At 42.6% G+C, this 21,683-nt stretch overlaps 1 protein-coding gene across 1 annotated transcript; it reads right to left on the minus strand.

The window, feature by feature from the left end:
* Window positions 1-6,935: 6,935 nt before the first annotated feature.
* On the minus strand, window positions 6,936-21,576 carry znf653 (zinc finger protein 653). Its single transcript, XM_008103757.2, has 9 exons — window positions 21,118-21,576; window positions 18,659-18,702; window positions 16,679-16,894; window positions 14,456-15,040; window positions 13,274-13,457; window positions 11,770-11,881; window positions 11,388-11,502; window positions 9,308-9,407; window positions 6,936-7,489 (listed from the first exon to the last, which is right to left on the minus strand). Exons 1-9 carry the CDS (start codon window positions 21,480-21,482, stop codon window positions 7,312-7,314), a joined length of 1,899 nt encoding a protein of 632 aa, XP_008101964.1. The 5' UTR covers window positions 21,483-21,576; the 3' UTR covers window positions 6,936-7,311.
* Between the last annotated feature and the right edge of the window lie 107 nt (window positions 21,577-21,683).

The raw sequence follows: 21,683 nt of genomic DNA on the forward strand, positions 1-21,683 counted from the left end.
TCTGTTTAAAGTCTCCGAGGGAAAATGATTGCTTTTGAGTTTGCTAACAAAGTGTTAATAGCTTTGGAAACAAAAGTAGCTGCTAAAAAGCTCTTTAGGTTAAATGGAGCATACTGGTCTCTCTGGATGCAGCAAACTCTTATTACTCATTACTTCATCCTTAGATTATCCTTTTCTCGAGCACTGGGCAAAAAGTCAGACACTGTATGACTTCAGATCGTATTCCCCTCCACTGGCTATGTGGCTAGGACAGCTTCGAGATCCACCCTCTGAAGGGCTACAGGTTTTCCCACTCTGGAGCTCATGAGTTTCAAAAGGGTGTATGGATTACAAGGTGCCTTAACTGCCTTGGGAAAAGGAGGTTTTGGCCATTCTTTGATGACACAGCCCATGAGTTCAAGCTAAAGAACCCAAAGAACACCCCATGATCACAACTACTGTTGAATCGGCACGCTCATAGCCCCTTCACCACAACACAGCAAAACCTTCAGTAGCTAGAGGTGGGCCAAAGCAAAAGGCCCTCCAAGCATAAACTTGGGACCTCGTCTTAGCAGAAGGAAGGAGGGTCCCGAAGCCCAGCCTGCCACCAGGTAGGAGCGCCTGCTGCTCCATAGGAAGGGAATTTGACCAGGCTGTGGCCAAAAGAGAGCAGTTTTTGAGGTGCCCTTGATATGGAGAGCAGCAGTTCCCTGAGCTTGCATTATTCATGCAGCCTTGTCAGGCTGTGAATTATTTATTCAGCACTATTTGTAGGGAATGGGAAGAGGCACCAAGGTGCTTTTAAGCTGGGGGTGGGGGGAGACAGGGATACAGATTTTTAACCACTTCTGTACAGAAAAATACTCAGCAGCAGGTACTTAACTTTTGGCACCGTTATAGAGACCACGAGAAAATAAGCAAGTGCTGTCTTGTTTTTATTTATCATTTCTAAGCTGCTCTAGGAGCCGTTTTGGCTGAAGGAGTGAAGAAGTTAGAGATATGATTCATATCCTCCCATTGCACAAGCACAAGGTCTCTGAAAGTACATGAAAGCAGTTGCCCAGTGGCTGGACTCCACAACCAGTCTCATGAAATAAGAGGACAATGGAGACACAATGTCCCTTGAGAGTACTTATTAGCTATTTACCAGTCATCTCTCTTCTAGCACATTAGGAAGAAATCTTTGCAGAGAATGCTTAGGGCAGAGCAGTTCAAAAGAAGCTATATTACAGGGATTCTGTTATTTGCTCTTACACAGATTGACTAAAGTTGGTAATTTTACCCCCTTGGTGTGGTAGACAGACTGCCCCGAGTCCACAAAATTAGAACAAAGATAGCAGATAGCTGTGATTTACCATAGCTGAGTCATGAAGTCACCAGGCAGCCCCAGCTGTGTCATATCAGAGGGTGGGGGATTTAATGGCACTAGTCCACCTAGTAGGGTCATTTTAAATATTGAAAAGGTAATGTGCATCTATTGATTAAAGCATTTAGGGAATGGCTTTTTCCAGTATTATTCACACACTCTTTTCTGATCCTTCATTTCCTGCTGGGAGTAAGTTCAGGGCTGCTAAGCACCAGAGGGAGGAAAAGGGGTACAATGACCCTGCCTAGCCTAGACATAATATGAAGAAAGCCTACAAGGCTGTGAGGGAAAACAAATACTTCTGTAACCAAGCTATTAATACTGTCTTACTCTACAGAGATGCAAAAAGTGCTTTTCAGGCCCTCGGAGATATAATTATTAGCTATGACTCAAGGATTCCATTACGGCAGATCATATCCCTTTGAGAAATGTAAGAGGCCTGAAAGGGGATGCAGGGATGGGTTTAAAAAGAGTCCTGCAGACATCTAGTTGGCTACTATAGGGAAAAAACTAGCCCAGGTAGCCTGGAGTAGGAACTGTGCAACTCACAGAGCAAGTGGCCCTTTGGGGGTTCCAATGTGCTACTTGAAACTAGGGATGCCAGAATAAAAATCGGAATAAAAATCTGGTGCTTAGCAGCCCTGAACTTATTCCCAGCAGGAAATGAAGGATCAGAAAATAGTTGGATACAAGACAGCATTTCAGTAGGTGTTGTGCATCACTAAGTAAGGTAAATAATGACATCTGCTGAAATTCCTCTTCTACATAACCATTAAAAGTGGAGAAGCCTGTCCCAATTTTCACTCAACAAACTTATCTGAAACCCCTGCTGACTCCCACTAAGCTTCCGAGACACTCAACAAACTTTCAACTGAAAACACACTCCCGTGCTTTCACCACAATGACTTTCAACAGATTTTAAGAAGACTGCTTCAATTCCACACACACACCCTGTCCAAAATCGTAAATGTGATGCTTGGCCCTCCAGAGTTCCCTAAACAGCCTAAATGGATTCAGGAAGCCCACTGAGCTCTGGAGTTTGCCCAGCCCTGTGGCAGACATTTTTATCACAACCAACAGCATAGCAGTTGGTTCTGATAAGAGAGATGTGGCTCCAGCTCTACCTACTGGACAAAGACTTGTATTACACAAAGGAAGCTCCCTTTAGTAAGGTAAAGGTTTCCCCTGACATTAAGTCCAGTCATGTCCGACTCTGGGGGTTGGTGCTCATCTCCATTTCTAAGTCGAAGAGCTGGCGCTGTCCGTAGACACCTCCAAGATCATGTGGCTGGCATGACTGCATGGAGCGCCGTTACCTTCCCGCCGGAGCGGTACCTATTGATCTACTCACATTGGCATGTTTTCGAACTGCTAGGTTGGCAGAAGCTGGAGCTAACAGTGGCCGCTCACGCCGCTCCCGGGGTTTGAACCTGGGACCTTTCGGTCTGCAAGTTCAGCAGCTCAGTGCTTTAACACACTTCGCCACTGGGGTTCCCTTCAGTATCTCCTGCAAAATGAAAGAGATTGGGGAGGATTCTCTGGAAGGTTATGTCTGTTTCAGGATGGATAATGTTTTTAAAAAAGGAAAAGATTCATAATTCAACAGAACAGGAGCCAAGGGTATTGTTCTAAAAGTGGACATTGGTGGGAATGGAAAAAGGATAGAAGTTGAAAACTAAGCTACATCTAGAACAAGTATAAACTATGCTCTCCAGAACACTTTTATCTTATTGAATGCCATTCTATTTCTCTCTATTCCTACTCGGTTATCATCCTTGTTAAAGTGTGGGAAAGTTACTCTTGCTACTACAGCTTTCATAACCATTCCTTGTCAACATGTCCAGTAATGATGACAAGAGGGTCCTGTTAAGTTGTAGCTCTTAAAAGTAATTTTTCTAAGTTCTTTCTTGGTCAGAAAACTAAACTAATTGCTTCCACAAGAAACTGAAAAGGTACCCTGGTATGGTAAGCTGCCCATCTCTACTCTACATACAGAAGAAACAGAGAAGGGAAATAAGTTGTTACAGCCACACAAAAAAGTGGATTCCCCAAAGTGGGAGTTCCTTTATGAATATGGTTATGTGAGAATAACAAGAAATGAGAAGAGCTGCCTCCAGCAGTTCTCTTCTGAGCTGAAAAGTCAAGAAACATCTCTAGCAGTTGGAAGACAATGTCACTGTGCAAATTCAGTCATTTTCACACATCTGTTGTACAGCATATAGTCTGCATCTCAAGATAAAGAATTTTAATTGTGCCTGTGGCTGGTTTATGCAAAAATTTAATACTGACACCTGAACAAGCGCATGAATGAAAGAGTAGCAACAGCTTCCTATGACCAATGAACACATCTCTCTACTGTGCTTTCCAAAGACTTTGCTATGGGTGATGAAGCACATACTAATGTCTATACTTGTTACATAAGCCTGTATGTGCACAAAACATTCAACATCTTGTTTCCAGTCATCCTAATGTGGAAAAGCAACAGAAACATGAAGGGAACCTTGATACAAGAATAGACAAGAGCCATGGTTTTCAAGCTGTGTTCCATAGACCCCAGGGCTTCTCAGAAAACAGATGGCAGACAGGGCTCTTGGTGATCAGTGTCTTATCACTACCAATCTCTTTGTGGAAAGTATAACAGCAGAGAAATGTAGGGTGTGGACTTAGTCCACAAAGAGCAGTAACAAAGCCTCGCAAGCCTGGCCTGGCCTATGCTCTCCAGAAGTTGACTTGTAATTGTTGCCAAAAATGTGCATTTAAGAACAGGCAGGGTTTTTCATCACATAAACTGATGCAAGAACATTCCCCTAGGTATAAAATTTGCAAACCAAGCTGCACTAACATTTCAGAGCTTCAAAGAAACTTGTACATGCAAAGGAGATGTCCCTACAACCTAGAAGGTTCCACTTGATAGTTACATGCTTGGTAGGTGAAGGGATTGCTGTGGATGTAGCATATTTTGATTTCAGTATGGCTTTCAACAAGATCCCCCATGATATTATTGCAAATAAGCAAGGAAAATGTGGGCTAGGTAATGCTAAAATTAGATGAATTGACCAACCAAACCCACAAGTACTTATCAATGGCCTCTCCTCGTCCTGGAGAAAAGTGACCAGTAGGGTGCCAGTTCTGTCCTGGGCCCAGTGCTATTCAACATCAATGACTTGGACGACGGAATAGAAGGCAGACTTACCAAATTTGCAGATGACACCAAATTGGGATGGATAGCTAATATCCCAGAGAACAGGGTCATAATCCAAAATGACCTTAACAGATGAGAGAGCTGGGCCAAACTAACTAAATGGCTTCCAAAAGGGATAAATATATGGTACTGCACTTCAGAAAAAAATGAAATGCAGATATACAACACCTGGCTTGACAGCTGTACATGTGAAAAGGATTTAGGAGACCACAATCTGAACATGAGTCAACAGTGTGATGATGCAGCAGCTGCAGCTGCAGCAAAAAAAAAAAAAAAAGCCAATGTGATTCTGGGCTGTTTGAAAAGTATCTAGATTGAAGGAAGTAATAGTATTCTGCTTTGGTCAGACTTCACCTAGAATAATGTGCCCAGTTTATGGGTACCACAATTCAATGAGGGTATCTACAACTGGAACGTGTCAAGAGGAAAGTGACTCAAATAGTAAAATGTCTATGAGGAGTGGTTTGGAAAAGAGGTTAAAGGAGGACATGATAGCTATGTTAGATATTTAAAAGCATGTCATATTGAGGGGAAGCTTGTTTTCTGCTGCCCCAGAGAATAAGATATGGGGAAACTACTCAAACTACAGACAATGGGATTCTACCAAATTATTATGGGAAAAATTGTGACGGTAAGAGCAGTTTGACAATGGAACATACTGTTTTATGGTGTGGTGAAGCCTCCTTCACTAGAGGTTTTTGAACACGCGAGATTGACATCTTTCATGAATGCTCTGGTTGTGTATTCCTGTATGGCAGGGCACAGGGTTTCTTCCAACTCTATGATCCTTTATGGACATAAGAGCTACTCTTTCATGGGTCCCACAGTGTATCTAATCATCGTTACTGTGAAATAGCCCACACACACACTTGAATGCCTAATGGAAGAGCATACAATTCCTTTGTGTCCCGATGTGTCCATGACACCTGGATTTTTAAAAATCTTACTGCCAATCTCAGTGAGAGACCCTTCCTGGATCCATTTGACTACATCAAAAATAATTCTCAATGCTAACATTTCCCATCTGTCATTTTGCTATTATCTCTAGAAAAGTAGTTTTCTATTTTGTGAAATAGGGTTTTGCTTTGACTATTGTGCTAGTGATTAGCTCTTAAGGCCAAATTGTCATTTAAAAAGGAGGTTGGACTAAGGAAATTAATAAACTTCTACTTACAGCATTTTTCAATTTAATCTTTTAGTTTTTCTCCTCCCATAATACCCTAAATCTGAAGTCATCCACTGAAGCTGAGTATTAGGAGATTCAGAACAAACAAAATAAGTACTTCTTCAGACACTGAAAAATCGAATTGTTACAAGATGTGGCGACAGCTACTAATTTGAAGTGGCTATAAAGAAGTGAAGGCAACTCAATGGAGAACAAGGCTACTGGTCATGCCAGTATATGCTACTTTTGGTATCAGAACCAACAAACTTCTGAATATCAGTGTATGGGAAACAAGTGTAGGAGGGTGTTGCTGCACTTACGTCTTGCTTATGGGTTTCTCATTGTGGGTTATGGGTTCTCACTGTGGGCATAGAACATTGGGCTAGGTAAGCCTTTGAACTAGTCTGATTGACAACTCTTATGTTCTTATTTAGTTCCATATATTCTAAACTAAAGTCATATCCTTACTAAAAGGGTTGGAAAGTTTTTTTGACCCAAGGGGCAACTTCAATTTCAGAGAAATTCTCAAGGGTTACTTTCCAACCATAGGCAGGACAAATGGAATGAAAAATACCAGCTTATTTTAACCTTTTTCTGCCACTATATGAGTCTTTAGAGAGTTAATTCTACCTTTTAGAATGGGAAAACCTATATAAAAGTGATGAGACCACCGAACATTGAAGTCATGAAGAAGGTCACCTGGTCAACTAGGAAAACTTAAATGGTCAGTTTGTTTTTACCCAGGGCCTAAGGTTCCCTACAGCTACTCTGACAATAATTTCCCATCCAATCTCTCAGGGACCAGTGTCATATTTGTCCCATTGGCAAGTGTCCCTGGACACTTTGCCAGGGACCTGCAGGTGATTGTTCATGGACTAGCATCAACCCAAGAAGCCCTGCAGGATATACTACTTTACATAATACCCACATCCCAGGGACACAGGTACTTTTGATTATCCTCGAGTACAATGACTACAAAGAGTGAGGGAGAGGATTCTCTGAATTCAAGCCAACTGATAACAATGCTTGGTTCACACCTTCTGTAAGCTAAACCCTTCATGAGACTGCATGGTCAAATGCTATCAATGGGTACACAATGGCAATGAGACCTGGCCCAGAGATCCCAACATCCACTCTATAATATTTTATGTTATTTGGCAGAATCCTTCTTACCTCAGAGCAAGTCTCAGGAAGACTGAAAAGCAACGGCACTGCTAAGCAAGTAACAAAGTATTGATATTTTAATTGGCTAAGATTCTCTTTCCCTATTGTTTCTGTGTCTCCACCCACTCACCCCCAGCCCCGACAGGATAGTTATAGCACCACAATCTCCAGTTACTATATGAATTGACCTGATGCTATTTGAACTCTCCCCTGCCCCAGTACCTGAGAACACTGACAGTTGCACATCAGAACTAAAACTTTTTGAAGTCTCCCAACATTTGTTTTTTGAAAGCTGCCCCATGTTAACATTGAGGGATGGATCCTTCTGCACCAGGTAGAACACATCACATCTCCAGCTGTGTATGTGCAACAAAGTGTCCTCAGTTGATTTGGGATCCATGGTGAGGCAATAAATAAAGTGGTCCATAGTCAGGATCAGGCAGCCTTGTGGTCCGGATGGCTCTTTAGTTTGTGGAACTTGACACTGTCTAGCTTCTCAAAGCGCTTTCCACAGTGTTCGCAAGTGAAGTTGTACTGTACTTCTGAGGTATGCTTCTTCATGTGCCAGTTGAGAGAGGCCCGCTGCCGGCACTGGTAGCCACAGATCTCACACCTGCAGGGAGAAGAAGCCATCAGCTCGGTGCACTCCTAGGAGAAGAGAACTCATATCCCCAGGGAATGCCACCCTTTTGGGCCACCCAGCCTTGAAAAAGCAGCCACAGTGATCCCTTAAGAAACACATGTCAAAGTCAAGGTCCATGGCCAAAATCTAGCCCTCCATGTCATTTTATGTGGCTCTCCAGATGCTGGACCATAACTCCTATATTCCTCCTTCTCGTTAGATATATAATGACTAAAGCTGATAGGAGTTGTTATACAGTAACATCTAAAAGACTGCAGTTTGTTCTGTTTAGTCAGGATACTTGGGTCTGGATTTAAATAAGATATCTGACTTGAAAATGTTCTTTAACCTTTCCCCAATTTCAGAGCACCAAGTGCTGCTGGGTTGCCATTCCCATCATCTTCAGTCCACATGGCAGATAATCTAAAGTGATGGGAGTTATCATTCAATCACCTGCGGGGACCCAAACTGGGTAAAAACTAAAGAACACTGACCACTATGTAAATAAAAAATATAGTTGGCCCTCTGTATCCATGGATTCTTCATCCATGGAGTCCATGGCCCTTTGAAGGCAACCATAAGGCCCTCAATGAAAATGAGTTGACATGCCTACTTAAGTAAATCACAGCATGTGTGGCAGACACTTGCTACAATCTACCCCCCCCCCCCCCCTTTCTACTTTTGGTAGAAGACAAAAGAAACTTAGGCAACTAGCAGGGCCAGCAGTTTCTATCAATTGAGGGGATTATTGTTATTTCCAAGGGCAGTTTTAACACCTGACTTTAGGTAAAGCCCAGTCTTCCAGGTTAGTTAGTTGCTTAAATCTAGCCTACAAAATTTAACCAATGTTACAGTCTATACAAAGCTTTGCAGTAATGATGTGATTTACTTAGACATGTAAAATACTTATGAAAGCAATTCTTTAGTATCAAATATTGTATTACAAGTTAACATAACAATGAGAGGTTCATTCAGTTCTTCTATTATCATTATCATTATTATTATTATTACTATTATTTACATGTACATAACATCGCAGCACACATGCACATTAGGTTCAAGTGTCTAGGATTTGTCTCTGACTAACAGGCTCTTCCCAAGGGCCTAGGATATTAGATGTATTTTTGTAGAATGTGTGTCGTTCCAAGAAGTGCTGCCTTTGGCAGCATATGGATTAATGTTCTGTCCAAACTAAGGCTTTTCAAGTGTTTTTCATGGTTTCTTGGAATGCCTCCAATCACTATTGCTACTTATTATTATTATATTATTATTATATGTATATTTTAACCAACCATCATCCTTCAGTGCTTCCCTTCTTTCAGGAATGGAAGCCATCTTGCTGTACTCCTCCTTCATCTTGCTTGGCTCTATTCTGTTTTTTCTAGTCTTGTCCTGACCACATTTGTTGTAACCACAAAGTTACAAAGCACTTTCTCTTGCCTCTCTTGAGTTCTTCAGTGGGCCAGACAGGCCATCTGGTTAGGGGGAGGGGGGAGGGGGGAAAGGAAGAGGAGGAGGGAGAGGATGAGGAGGAGGAAGAAGAAGAGGAAGACGACAAAGAGGAGAGGGGGAAGGGGAGTACTTTCTTGATTTTTAACTGCCGCCCTTTTTAAAAGCTCTCTAGTTTGTGGAGCTAGGGTGCATAGAAAATGACAATCAGAAACTCAGCCCTGTGTCTTCTCTTGTCAAGCTTCCCAACTCACACGACAAAGGCAGCTGGTGCCAAAGACTTCATCTTAATGATCAGATGCTAGAGAATAACTCAGCCACAAGAGTCTGCTATTCATGGCCCCATGCCCTGTCACTCACTGAAGAGGCGTCTCTCCTGTGTGGGTTCGTCGATGGACTTCCAGGTGGTTTTTCCGCTTGAAGGATTTCCCACAGGTCTCACAGGTAAACTCACGGACTCCTAAGAGGGACAAAAGGAATGAGTCCATTTCTGGGAGGGAAGCATCTTATATCTAGGCCTGGGTAGACCAGGCTGGGCAAAAGGTGGTAAGCTGCACTGCCAGTAATTTAATACAATGTCAGAGCAATAGGAATTCAACATTTCAATAGGCTCCTATCAATATCAGTATCTCCACTCAGAAAAAATTAAGGCAATGATCACTAATATTTCAATGGATGCTAATGCTCCCACTCAAGACCTGCATGGCACAACGGATGGTGCTGGACCAATAGCATTAACAGAGAGGTAACAAATTACCTGTGCAGAGCTCCAATCTTATGATTGCACACTCATGACATTTAATATATTGAGAGAAAATAGCCCTTTTAACCATTTCTGAGTGGTGACGGAGGAGGTGATATATAAATATATATATAGGTTTCTGCACACACCCTAAATAACAGTGATTAAAAAGAACCATGACAAAAATCATTTCTATAAAACATACTAAAATATTCCAGCATACTATTATTTTAATAGCACAAATAGCACAAGAGAACCTGAGTGTAACTAGAACAATCATAGCTCAAATACTGGCAAAATCTGCAAAACTTTCAAGAGGCCCTGAGGAACTATCGGTAGAATAGAGAAAGGAAAAACAAGCACGAGCTTTCCCTTGCAGGTGGTTGCAAATATTTTTGTTTAATTTATGAAATACTTATATATTCCTGGACATCACAAGATCTCTGGGGATGAAATGCGTATTTGATTTGTTGCAATCTCAATTACATATTTTATTAAATGGGTTCAGCTTTTATTACGTTATTGCATTTTCCAGTATGCAACAAATACTTTATCATACCAAATGTATTCATTTTAAGAAAACTACAGAAGTGCCTGCCTTAGAATGACAACTTTAGTGTACTAACAGAGGTTAGTTCATATTGTGCACAAGTTTGCTTATACTAGATATAATGGATGTTATATCTGTGTTTTCTGTAATTAACGAGTTATTACAAACTTGCACCCTCAAGAAATGACCCTCAATTGCATTTGATTTAACAAATGTAATCTGGCTTCACCAAACTGGCTGACTCTCAGTACCAGCCCCTGAGGGCTGGATAATTCAATGATCATATTATGTGTTTCAACTGAAATTATTTTCTAAGGCATCATTCCATACATATTTTATTTTTTGCTTTATCACATCAGAAAGGTTATAAATATTGCAAACCGCATTTATTCACTCATACTGAGAAATTTCCTTCTTCTAATTCTACCTCCTCCAGGTACTCTTTCTCTCCATCCCAAACCCAAATTTAGTTACTTTTATCTCCAACTGTCTTCTCAATTTAATGCTGTCTGCTTCTTCCATAGCACTACACATGGGTATACTTGTAATCTCTCATGTGTGGAAAGAAGACCTTCTTTTGCCATCAGAGTGATTATATCCATCCCTTTATGAACTTTAATCTGGTATTACATACATACACGAGTCTGAACTTATACTGTATGTGCCAGAAATGAACTCAATGCAGCAGGATGAATTCACACAAGAAAAGAAAAACCCTTGGTAATGTTTTACAGAAATGAGAGTCAAGAGCTTTTAAAGACAAATTTTGGTTGAGTGTCTTATACGAACATGCCATGTTTAAAACTATTAACTTTGTGGTTCAGTTTTGAAGTCTCTCAACTTGCCTCCCTGTTGATTCCTGCCAGAATTCACTGCTAAATGAATCCATCCCATGTCTGGGGTTTGACGCTTGGACAAGCTCCTCTCTCTTATTCTAGAGAAAAAAGAAGCCCCCTTCCTGCAAAGAGCCAAGGCTAGTAAGAATGACCACTAGCCTTGCACCACTTGGGAATCACAGAACAACAAGTGTGAAATCCTGCTTAGGGCCTCCCTATTCTTATTGGGAAAGATGGTCTCAGAACTACTCAAGTCGAAGCATACAGAAAGAGAGGTGAAAACATATGACCATGGAGCAGATGGCAATCTACCTGAGTGAATTATCATGTGCCTCCGGAGATGATTGGACAGATAGAACTTCTTGCCACAACCAGGGTGGGGGCACACCTTTGTCTTTCCTTTCCGATGAACAAGGTTGACATGATTCTGGAGAGAAAAAGAATGAACATTGTCCTTTTAAAATTACCTTACTGAGCAAGTCTGATCACTCCATCACAAAGACATGGATCTAGCACCTAGAATACTCCAACTTTTCAATCATAGCCTTTATTGCTTTGCAAGTAATTTCAGTAGTTACTATTCCCCCACAAAGCATGCTCAGGTCTGTGATGAGATATCCTGCTCTGCTATTTGCTAGCACTTCAATCATGAACTGCAGGTTACAAATTGGAATGAAGGACATATGAACCCTACCTGGAAACTGCTAAGTGCTACATAGACCTGGGTGCATCCCTCATAGGGACAATGGAACATCTCCAACAAGCCATCTGCATCCATCACACGGCCCCTTTTGCTCCGCCTCCTCCTAAAAGGGAGAAAGGAAATTTGCTTCACAAAATCCAAAACCATTGTTCCTGGGATCAAACAGACATATAGCCAAGAGGTTTAAAGCTTGGGGACAATTTAGCACAGGGATTTTCAAACTTTTTAAGCCAAGGATTGGTTCACAGTCCCTCAGACTGTTGGGGGCCCAGACTATAGTTTGAAAAAAACATGAATTCCTGTGCACACTGCACATATCTTATTTGTAGTGCAAAAATTGAAGGAATAATATTTAAAATGAAGAAAAATTTAACCAACATAAGCTTACCAGTTTTTCAATGGGAAGTGTAGGCCTGTTTTTGGCTGATGAGATAGTCAAAGTTAATTAGGATTGTCGTGTGCCTTCAAGCTGTTTCACACTTAGGGTCACCCAAATCTAACAGGCAGGGGCAGGTAAATAACCTTGAAGGGCTGCATCCGGCCCATGGGCCTTAGTTTGAGGATGCATGATCTAGCAGAAAACAGTGATTTTCCTAGGTTTAAAGACTGCAGAATCAAAGTCCCAGAAACGAGAAATCACTAGAACTAAGAGGGTATTTTAGTGACAAAGACTATCCATCTGATGAGAGCTTCCCTTTGACCATAATACCAGTTATGATAGCCATGCATGTTTTGCCATGGTCAGTTCAATCACAAAGATAAAATATTTAGCAATGGACTTTATACAGTTGTCTCTCCGTATCCAGGACACACACATCCGCAAATACCAAAAAACAGATGCTCAACAAATGTGTATAAATCAGATTGTATAAACAGACTACAAATAGACCGTTAAATTAATTAAGAGGCACTGTTCACGTAGATTCAGCAATCCTTCCATCCCACCACCCCCTATGAGCATCCCAAATGCAAACGAAAGGTACCATAGCATCATCCTTTCTTCTCACCCCACCAGCTAGTTTCCTCTCTTCCTCCCACTTGCTCTCTTCATCCTCAGTGAAGTACCAAAGAACAGCTTCATCACAGTCCTCTTACAACAACAGGTGGAGAAGAGATGAGATATCCTGCATTTTTTGTTTTTTAAATAAGTACTATTTTTAAATAAAAATAAATAATTGAATTTTTAAAAATCATTTTCAATCAGCTATTGGTTGAATCCATGGGTCCAGAGCCAGCAGATATGGAAGACCCACTGCATAATTTATTTATTTTAAAAATGTATGCCCAGGATGGGAGCCAAAGCAGGATGGGATCCAAAGCACAGCACGTTATGCATCAGCAGCACTAGAAACACAATTATGATCCCAATATACCAGAAACAAGGTAAATGTTTCCACTGCCTATGTTCCAGAACAGTATCCAAGAGCCGCACCCATTCCCTTCCTATGAACACAGCACTCACAACAGCAACAATCCCCTCCTACTGCTCACTCACTTTTCAGGTTCCTTGGGAATCTCATAGATAATAGATGACATGTTGCTGCCCTCAGTTTCGTCTTCAGGCTCAGGCTCTCGTTCCAGCCCCTCGTCGTCATGGTATGCCTCTGAGTCACACGGTGTCTCTATTTCTGCTAGGGGCTGTGGTTCCTCTTTTTTGAGTTCAAATAGCTCCTCATTTTCTGCCAACAATCGCAAAACAAAATAGCAACTTTGAATGCTGAAACTCTCTGCATAGAGATTCCAGGGGCTTTCCAAAGGCTGAAGTTTGGAATATGCAAATGCTACCCACAGGCAAATCTCTTTTTAAAGTTTCCCCTGTAGAAACCAGGAAAGGGTGATCCACTTTCCAAAAAGACCAGAAACTCACTGGAGTTATGGTTAGTCTTTTGAGCTTGGCCCTGATTAGCTCCACCTATAAACTCAAATGGACAAAAGTGGGAAGCAGAAGAAATCAATCACAACATCACTACAAAAAGTACTGTACACCACCACCATTTTCACATGAAAGCTTTCATTGTGGAAGAAAAACTGTAAGCACACTGTCCCCTGGGACCACAGAAAGACTACACAAAAGTTACATTGCCAAAGAAGGTTCTTTTCTTCTCTCAGGACAGATGGCTAACAATTATCTACTGACCGGTGCAGTAACTAAACTCTTTTCAGTTAGCAACTTTTGAAAGATTTTAAACACAAATGCACCAAAGCCAAAACACCTTTCTTCCACTTTCATGTGCTAAATATACAATTCCAGAAAACTCTTTTTATTTTTAAAAGACCATTTCAGACAATTATATGGTTCCTAACAAATATACTTACAAAAACAGAATCCTACCATGAATGCTTCACAAGCAGTTATTGGTTCCTAGAGAAGGATTTTGTTCCTTCAACAGGAACAAAGATGATGAGAGAAAGTAATGAACTGCTCTCCAGTTCTATTCCTAATAGGATACTGGTTTTACTTGTGATCAGCAGCTGAGTTACTTCAGCTGAGACAGGAGACTAACTCACATGCCCATCCAATACAATGTAGCATACTTAGTTCTGGAACTGCACAGCCAAGAAATCATTCAGCCCTCCCTGGTTAGCAGACTACATCTAGCAATTTAAGGGGAAGTGACATGGATACCCAGAGCTGCACCACTTGAAAAGAGGCAGCCAGGTCTATGCTGGAAACTACCTTTTTTGATTTCGATGTATTCCATGCTCTCCATGCTACTGGGCTGTCCACTCTCAGGCTCTGCCTGAGTATAAGCTGCTACACCCTCAATCATGGCACAAGGCAGCTCCTCTCCTCCTGTGCTCGTGACATTAAGCTGGATTCCCTCGGCCGTGAGGGCATCGTAGCCAGGCCCAGCAATGATGATGACCTGTGAGCCTTGTACCATGCCCTGCACAGGGCAGCTAGCCACCACCTCACCAAGAGTCTCTTGCGTAACATTCTCATACAGAGTCCCATGGCCTGAACTCATCTGCATGGGCACTGGCACGCATACCACAGTTTCCATAGTTTCTGGGCCATTCAGGGGTGAATTGTGGTTCCCATTAGCACCCTGTTCTGATGTCAGGTTCTCAATATGGTGCTCAAAGGGAATGTGGATGCCGTCCTGAGTAATGAGCCCACTAGCACTCTCGCCTTCGGTATTTGCTGGCGGTGCCAATGGCTGCTGGGCCTGCACCTTATGGCTCTTGTGTTGTTCCTCTGTCTCAGAGCTGGAACTCTCCTCTGAAGAATCGGAGCTTCTAGCCCCTGTCCCATTGGCAACTGCAAAGGGGAAAAAAGGCAACAACATTAGCAGAGATCTTCTTACTTAACACAAAGCAGGTCAAAACCTACAGCTCTGTTCCCCACCAGCCTAATCTCCACTGATGCCATTGCCCAGGATTATGCAAATGTCAGCAAAGCAGAATAAGCAACTCTTTTCTAAAACATCTACAAAACTGTAACTGTTATTGTTCAGATATATTTTTTGTGTGGGTATCCTCCTCAAATATCTCATAAACATTAAATTGGGGAGGTCACAGTTTAAGTGCAGCTGAGGGTGCCAATCCAACTAGCAGAAAATCTTACTGAGAAAAGGTGATTAGAATGCAGCCCATGTTCTACTTCATCACTTAACACAGTTCTCAAGTAAACCCATGCAATAATAATCTGTTCTGGATGCATACCACACATCCTCTATCTGTAAGAATCATAATCTAAATCAACAAATCAGGATACACTTCTTGAAAACACAGCAAAAATTCTCATCACGCCACTACATACTTTAGTAGTGATAACAGCAAAATCAGTATCTGAAAAATAACTGAAATTTTATCAGGTCTGGAGGTGAGAGTGTCAGTGCGTTTTTCAAGGTAAATTCTCACAGATGGACAGTTACCTGGCTCATCCACCCACCCACCAGTAGTTATCTACAGACAGGTTACTGATCCCTTCCTCCTTTCCAACTACTCTAAAGAGAAGAACTGACTGGCTGTGGGTGGTAGAGCTGGAGAAGTCAAGCAAAAGAAATCAGCAATCTCTTGAGCTGCCACTGCAGGAAGGGATCAGTTTGAATGGTGATTGAAGAAACAGCAGTAATGCTGAGAAAAAGCAAGCCATCTGTGACCTTCTCCGATCACAGCAAGCCTGTTTGCTTCCTAATGATAATGAGGAAGAATGACAGAGAAGCAGCTGGCTGTGAACAACTGACAGTGTGTATATGCAAAGTTGAGTCAGAACGGGCAGGCTCAAGATGATGAGATCTCAGCTACCACTTGGGGCAAATATTTACCACAATTTGGCAATGCATGTCGCATCCCTCTCCCCCTGTGCGGTGGCTCAAGACGCTCCTGATTTTTCATCTTTCTGATGACATCTAAAGTTGTACCCTCAACCTATCCATAGGTCACGCCAAAATTCATGATTTTGGTCCCCAAATCTATCCTCGGATTATACACAAAGGACATATGGTAATATGGTCTTTCTAGGCATCTCTTGTTCCTCCAGCAGAACTCTACTGTCAACTTTCTGTGGAGGCTTACCCCAGAATTGTACTGGAGCACCTAGAGATTCTTACGACATTATCACACCATGTAATTTAGGACAGGGCCTTTTGATACAGAGATCCTCGTCTTCCTAAACTACATTTCCCAGAATTCTGTAGGTGGCAGAAATGGAGGGTGTGATAACATGGCTAGAGAGGTTTTCTCTCAGATGAAAAACAGCATCTTTTAAATTCAGTTTTTTTACTTTCTCAGGGACCCTGCCCCACTAACTCCCACAAATGTAGAGGGCTGACTGTATTTCCTTCCATGATTCCCACTGGCTCACCAAGAAGTGATCTCTCTGCACCTCCTAAATTGCCATTGCTGTGTGAATGTGCTTTCCCTTGAAAATGTTTCTAGATCTCTACACACTCACCATTGTCACACTCATTCTCAGAGTCACTGAGGGGCTTAAGGGGGGAGTGGAGGTCCTGGAAATAGCGGTGTCCTGCTTCGCACTGCCATACAGCTGTAGTGTACATCCCAAAGGTGGGGTCCAACTCTGAGAGGTGGGGCTCATAGGGACAGCGATTCTTATGGTCTTCATACCAGATCACAGTGTTTTTAAGGCAGTTCACATTCCGCCTTCTTCCTTAGGACATGGGACAACAGGGGAAGAAGAGAAGAACTGGAGTTTGAGAAGCACATAATTAAAATATTAAAAAATGGCCACATAGATCTTAAGGCAGAACAAGTCATCCATACAATATCTTTTAAACAAATTTAATTCATTTTATACACATGAAAAACAATCGTTATCATTAATTAAAACATTCTAGCTAAAATAAAATATCTACAAAAATGTTGAGAATGGAAAGCCCACCAAATGAACACACAACTTTTACCAAAAGGAATACAGTGCTACTCCAACTATTTCAAAATCAATGTATTGCTATCATCTATATATATAAAAGAGTGATGGCATCAGGGCAGCGGACAAAACAACAAAACTACAGCCCCCCCAACCTCGAAATTTGGCAACACAACCCATCATCCACAGCTCTAGGTTGATACAACAAAAAGAAAAGAAAAATAAAGTCCTAATTAGAGGGAAAGGAATAATTGGTTTTATCCAATTGCTGCCAGTTAGACGGCTAAGCTCTGCCCACTTGGTCTCCTAGCAACCTACTCAGCCCAGGGGACAGGCACAGTTAGGCCTCAGGCCTCTTCCACACTGCCTATAAGATACAGATTATCTGATTTTAACTGGATTATATGGCAGTGTAGACTCAAGGCCCTTCCACACAGCTATATTACCCATTTATAATCTTATATTATCTGCTTTGAACTGGATTTTCTTGAGTCCATACTGCCAGATAATTCACCAGTGTGCATTTTATACAGCTGTGTAGAAGGGGCCTCATATAATCCAGTTCTAAGCAGATAATACAAGATTATAAATGTACAGTGGAGTCTCACTTATCCAACATAAACAGGCCGGCAGAACGTTGGATAAGTGAATGTGTTGGATAATAAGCATTCACAACACATGGACAACGTATAAATACTATACAATACTACACAGGGACATAGACCCCCTCTACCCTCACCACTTTCACAGTACACAAACAACCAAATGCATACTAAACATAAAGACAACCATACAACAGACATTCAATACCACCACTTCCTCAACAAGTTCTCACCAACACCACCAGACAACACCACAGCAACGCGTGGCCGTGCACAGCTAGTGCAATGATATAATATTACACTTATAGAAACTTCTATGCTGTTCTTTCCATGCTGTCAGAATCAGTGCACAAGCAAAGATGCCCTCTAATTTTCTTGCAACATTCATCGACTTTGGATCAGCATGGCCAGCTAGAAGAATATCTCTGCCAATATGATAAGAGTGATTCCATCTTTCAGAGGTAAACACGAGCATTCATTGGATCATTTCTCATAGCCACCATAATCTGTACAGCACACGTAACAGAGTGATACCAGTTCCTTATATTATATAATATGTGATAAATGAGGATACATGTTTCATGACACTAAAAGGATCATTTATTAGTTTCTAGAATGAATTGAGGAAGGCATACAAGAACTCTAACAACACAATTCTGTTTCGGTATTTAGAAACAAGTCAAGCCAAATTCAGTCTGATTTACTCTACAGAGAACTACTATCAAAGTGTAAGTTCACTCTGAACTTAGTGGAGGGGGGGATCCTCTTTATACTAAACTTACAACACTTTTCATACCAGTTTAGGATTTACAATTCTCCAATATCATCAGAAATCCTTGCTCTAGATCACCATGCAGGCTGCCCTTTCTAGTCTTTGTACAGAAAAACATTCAGGAACAACACACATCATTCCAGACTTAGCAATAAAAATATATGTACTTACTTTTCTTTCGCTGTGGCTCATATGGCATCTGTTCCCATGGTTTCCTATAAGTAAAGATGAAAGCTTTATTATTATATCCCACCTTCCTCCAAGCAGAGGATTCAAGGTGGTGTCATATTATGGCATTTATTAGATCCTTAGAAACAGATGTAATTATTTACCTGCCAAAAGAAATCTAACATAAATATGCGAAGATGTTTTATACAAAGTGGCATTCTCCCAAGCAGTGGCAACCAATGAGTAGCAAATCCACGTCAAGTTTTAAAAGGAGCTTTCCAAGATACCAAATCATAAACCAGTTCAGCACCCTGGATAGTTCCTTCAAAGCAAACATGCTGCTGACATGGATTCACTATCCCACTGACATAAGAGTTACCAGCTGACTCTGCTCGAAATAACTGTGGCTAAGACTGCACCTGTTACTAAACTCCTTGTTGTTTCAATTCTTGTAGAATAATACGGATCTCTAAAATGGATTCCACTATCTTCACCATGTTTGTTCATGGACCTGAACAAATACCAGACTACTTACTGGAGCTGATTCCAGGGAGTATACCACTCCTGATTTGTTTTCGAGCCCAATTCAAGGTGCTGGTTTTAACCTATAAAGCCCTCCAGAACTTTGGTCCAGGTAACTTGAGGCACCATGCCCCCCTATACAGGCCGGATAGACCTCTAGGGTCTAGTAAGGAGACCATTATTTCAACACAGTCCCTAGCCAACATGCACTTTAAAATCACTAGAGAAGGTACATTCTCAGGGGAGATTCCTAAGTTGTCATGATGTTTTGAAAACATTGACTACAAAAATGTGTTGGATAATCCAGAACGTTGGATAAGTGAGACTCTACTGTACTACTAATACAATATAACAATAAATAATAATATTGTAATATAGTAATAGTAGTAAGAGTTAGATAAAGGTTTTCCCCTGACATTGTATCCAACTCTGGGGGTTGGTCCTCAACTCCATTTCTAAGTCGAAGAGCCGGCATTGTCCGTAGATGCCTAAAGTCATGTGGTTGGCATGACTGCATGGAACGCTGTTACCTTCCTGCTGGAGCTGTACTTATTGATTTGCCCACATTTGCATGTTTTTGAACTGCTGGGGTGGCAGAAGCTTGGGCTAACAGCGGGAGCTCACCCCGCTCCCCGGATCTGAACTGCCGACCTTTCGGTCAGCAAGTTCAGCAGCTCAGCAATTTAATCCACTGCACCACCAGGGGCTCCCAATATAGTACTAATATATTAAATAAAATTACTACTGATAATATATAATAATATATAATGATATACTGCTGTAATCTTTTTTATTGTGAGACGCTTTGAATCTCCGTATGGAGAGATAAAGCAAGATATATATATATATATATATAGTAAAAGGTAAAGGTTTCCCCCTGATGTTAAGTCCAGCCGTGACCGACTCTGGGGGTTGGTGCTCATCTCCATTTCTAAGCCGAAGAGCTGCCGTTGTCCGTAGACACCTCCAAGGTCATGTGGCCAGCATGACTGCATGGAGCGCCATTACCTTCCCACCAGAGCGGCACCTATTGATCTACTCACATTGGCATGTTTTCAAACTGCTAGGTTGACAGGAGCTGGGGCTAACAGCGGGCGCTCATTCCGCTCCCCAGGATTTGAACCTGGCACCTTTCGGTCTGCAAGTTCAGCAGCTCAGCGCTTTAACGCACTGTGCCACCAGGGCCCCCGAGATATATATATATATATATAATGTATAAAAGTTGCTGTCAATTGTCAAACTCAGAAGTGGAATTGACAGATCAAAGACAACCTGGCAAAATGGCACTACCTACAGAATCCTCCACCTTGTGCGATTGCAGAGCAGAACAAACAACTCAGCACCTGTATGCTTGCCCACAATGCCCTGCCTCACGCACAGAGGAAGAGCTGTTTAAAGCTACAGACAAGGCGGTCACTGTTGCCCGTTTGTGGTCTAAAATTATTTAACTGCTTGTGCTCCCTTTATTTTATCAATGTTATACTTATTTATTTATTTATTTATGCAAAGATTTTGGCACAAAATAAATAAATAAAGGAAGCCCGTTCTTAACTGGGAGTGTTAGGAGCCTCCGATGGCCTTGGGGATAAAAGCCTTGTGACTTGAAGGTTGAGTTGCTGGCCTGAAAGCTGCCAGGTTCGAATCCCACCCGGGGAGAGTGTGGATGAGCTCCCTCTATCAGCTCCAGCTCCATGCGGGGACATGAGAGAAGCCTCCCACAAGGATGGTAAAACATCCGGGTGTCCCCTGGGTAACGTCCTTGCAGACGGCCAATTCTCTCACTCCAGAAGCAACTCCGGTTGCTCCTGACACGGAAAAAATCCAAAAACTGGGAGTGTTTTGTAAGTGGGCTGTAACTCGGGGGCTGCTTGTCATGACTCCCTCCTCTGCTCTCACGGGAAGTGGTGCCCAAGGCCCTCTGCCCTGCTGGCCCTCCTCACCCGCGGCGCCCGGCCCGCTGCTCCCGCTCCAGCTCCAGCAAATAAGCTGCCAGCTTGGCGTCGCTCCATCCGCTCCGCTGCCGGAGGTCCACCCAGGGCCCGTGCGACTCGCCCAGGTAGACTCGCCGCACGTCGTACTTCTTGCGCGACTCGAGGCGGCGCCGTACCCGGTCGGACTCCGTCAGCCGCGGCCTTCCCCTCGCCTTGCGCCCGCCGCGGCCCTTCCGCCCGCCGCCGGGCGCCGCCTCCTCATCCCCAACCGCTCCAACGGCAACCGAGGTGGCCTCTTCCTCCTCTTCGTCTTCCTCCTCCTCCTCGTCCTCCCCTTCTTCTTCCTCAGGCTCGCCGCGCGCTGAGTCCCCCATTCCCCGCCCGGTAACTAGGCAACGAACTCTCTCCTCTGGAGGAAGCCAGTCCAGGGAGAAAAGGAGGAGGGTTCGGCGCGTGCTGGTGACGTCACGCGCGGCGTCGCTTTAATTACGCTCGCTCGCCCGCCCGCTTCCGGGTCTTTCCTGATGCTGTCCAGCGCTCTAAACCAGGCTTCCTCTCCAGCTGTTTGGGCCTCC

This window comes from Anolis carolinensis, chromosome 2 (genome assembly GCF_035594765.1).
Source record: "Anolis carolinensis isolate JA03-04 chromosome 2, rAnoCar3.1.pri, whole genome shotgun sequence".
Lineage (NCBI taxonomy): Eukaryota > Metazoa > Chordata > Lepidosauria > Squamata > Dactyloidae > Anolis > Anolis carolinensis.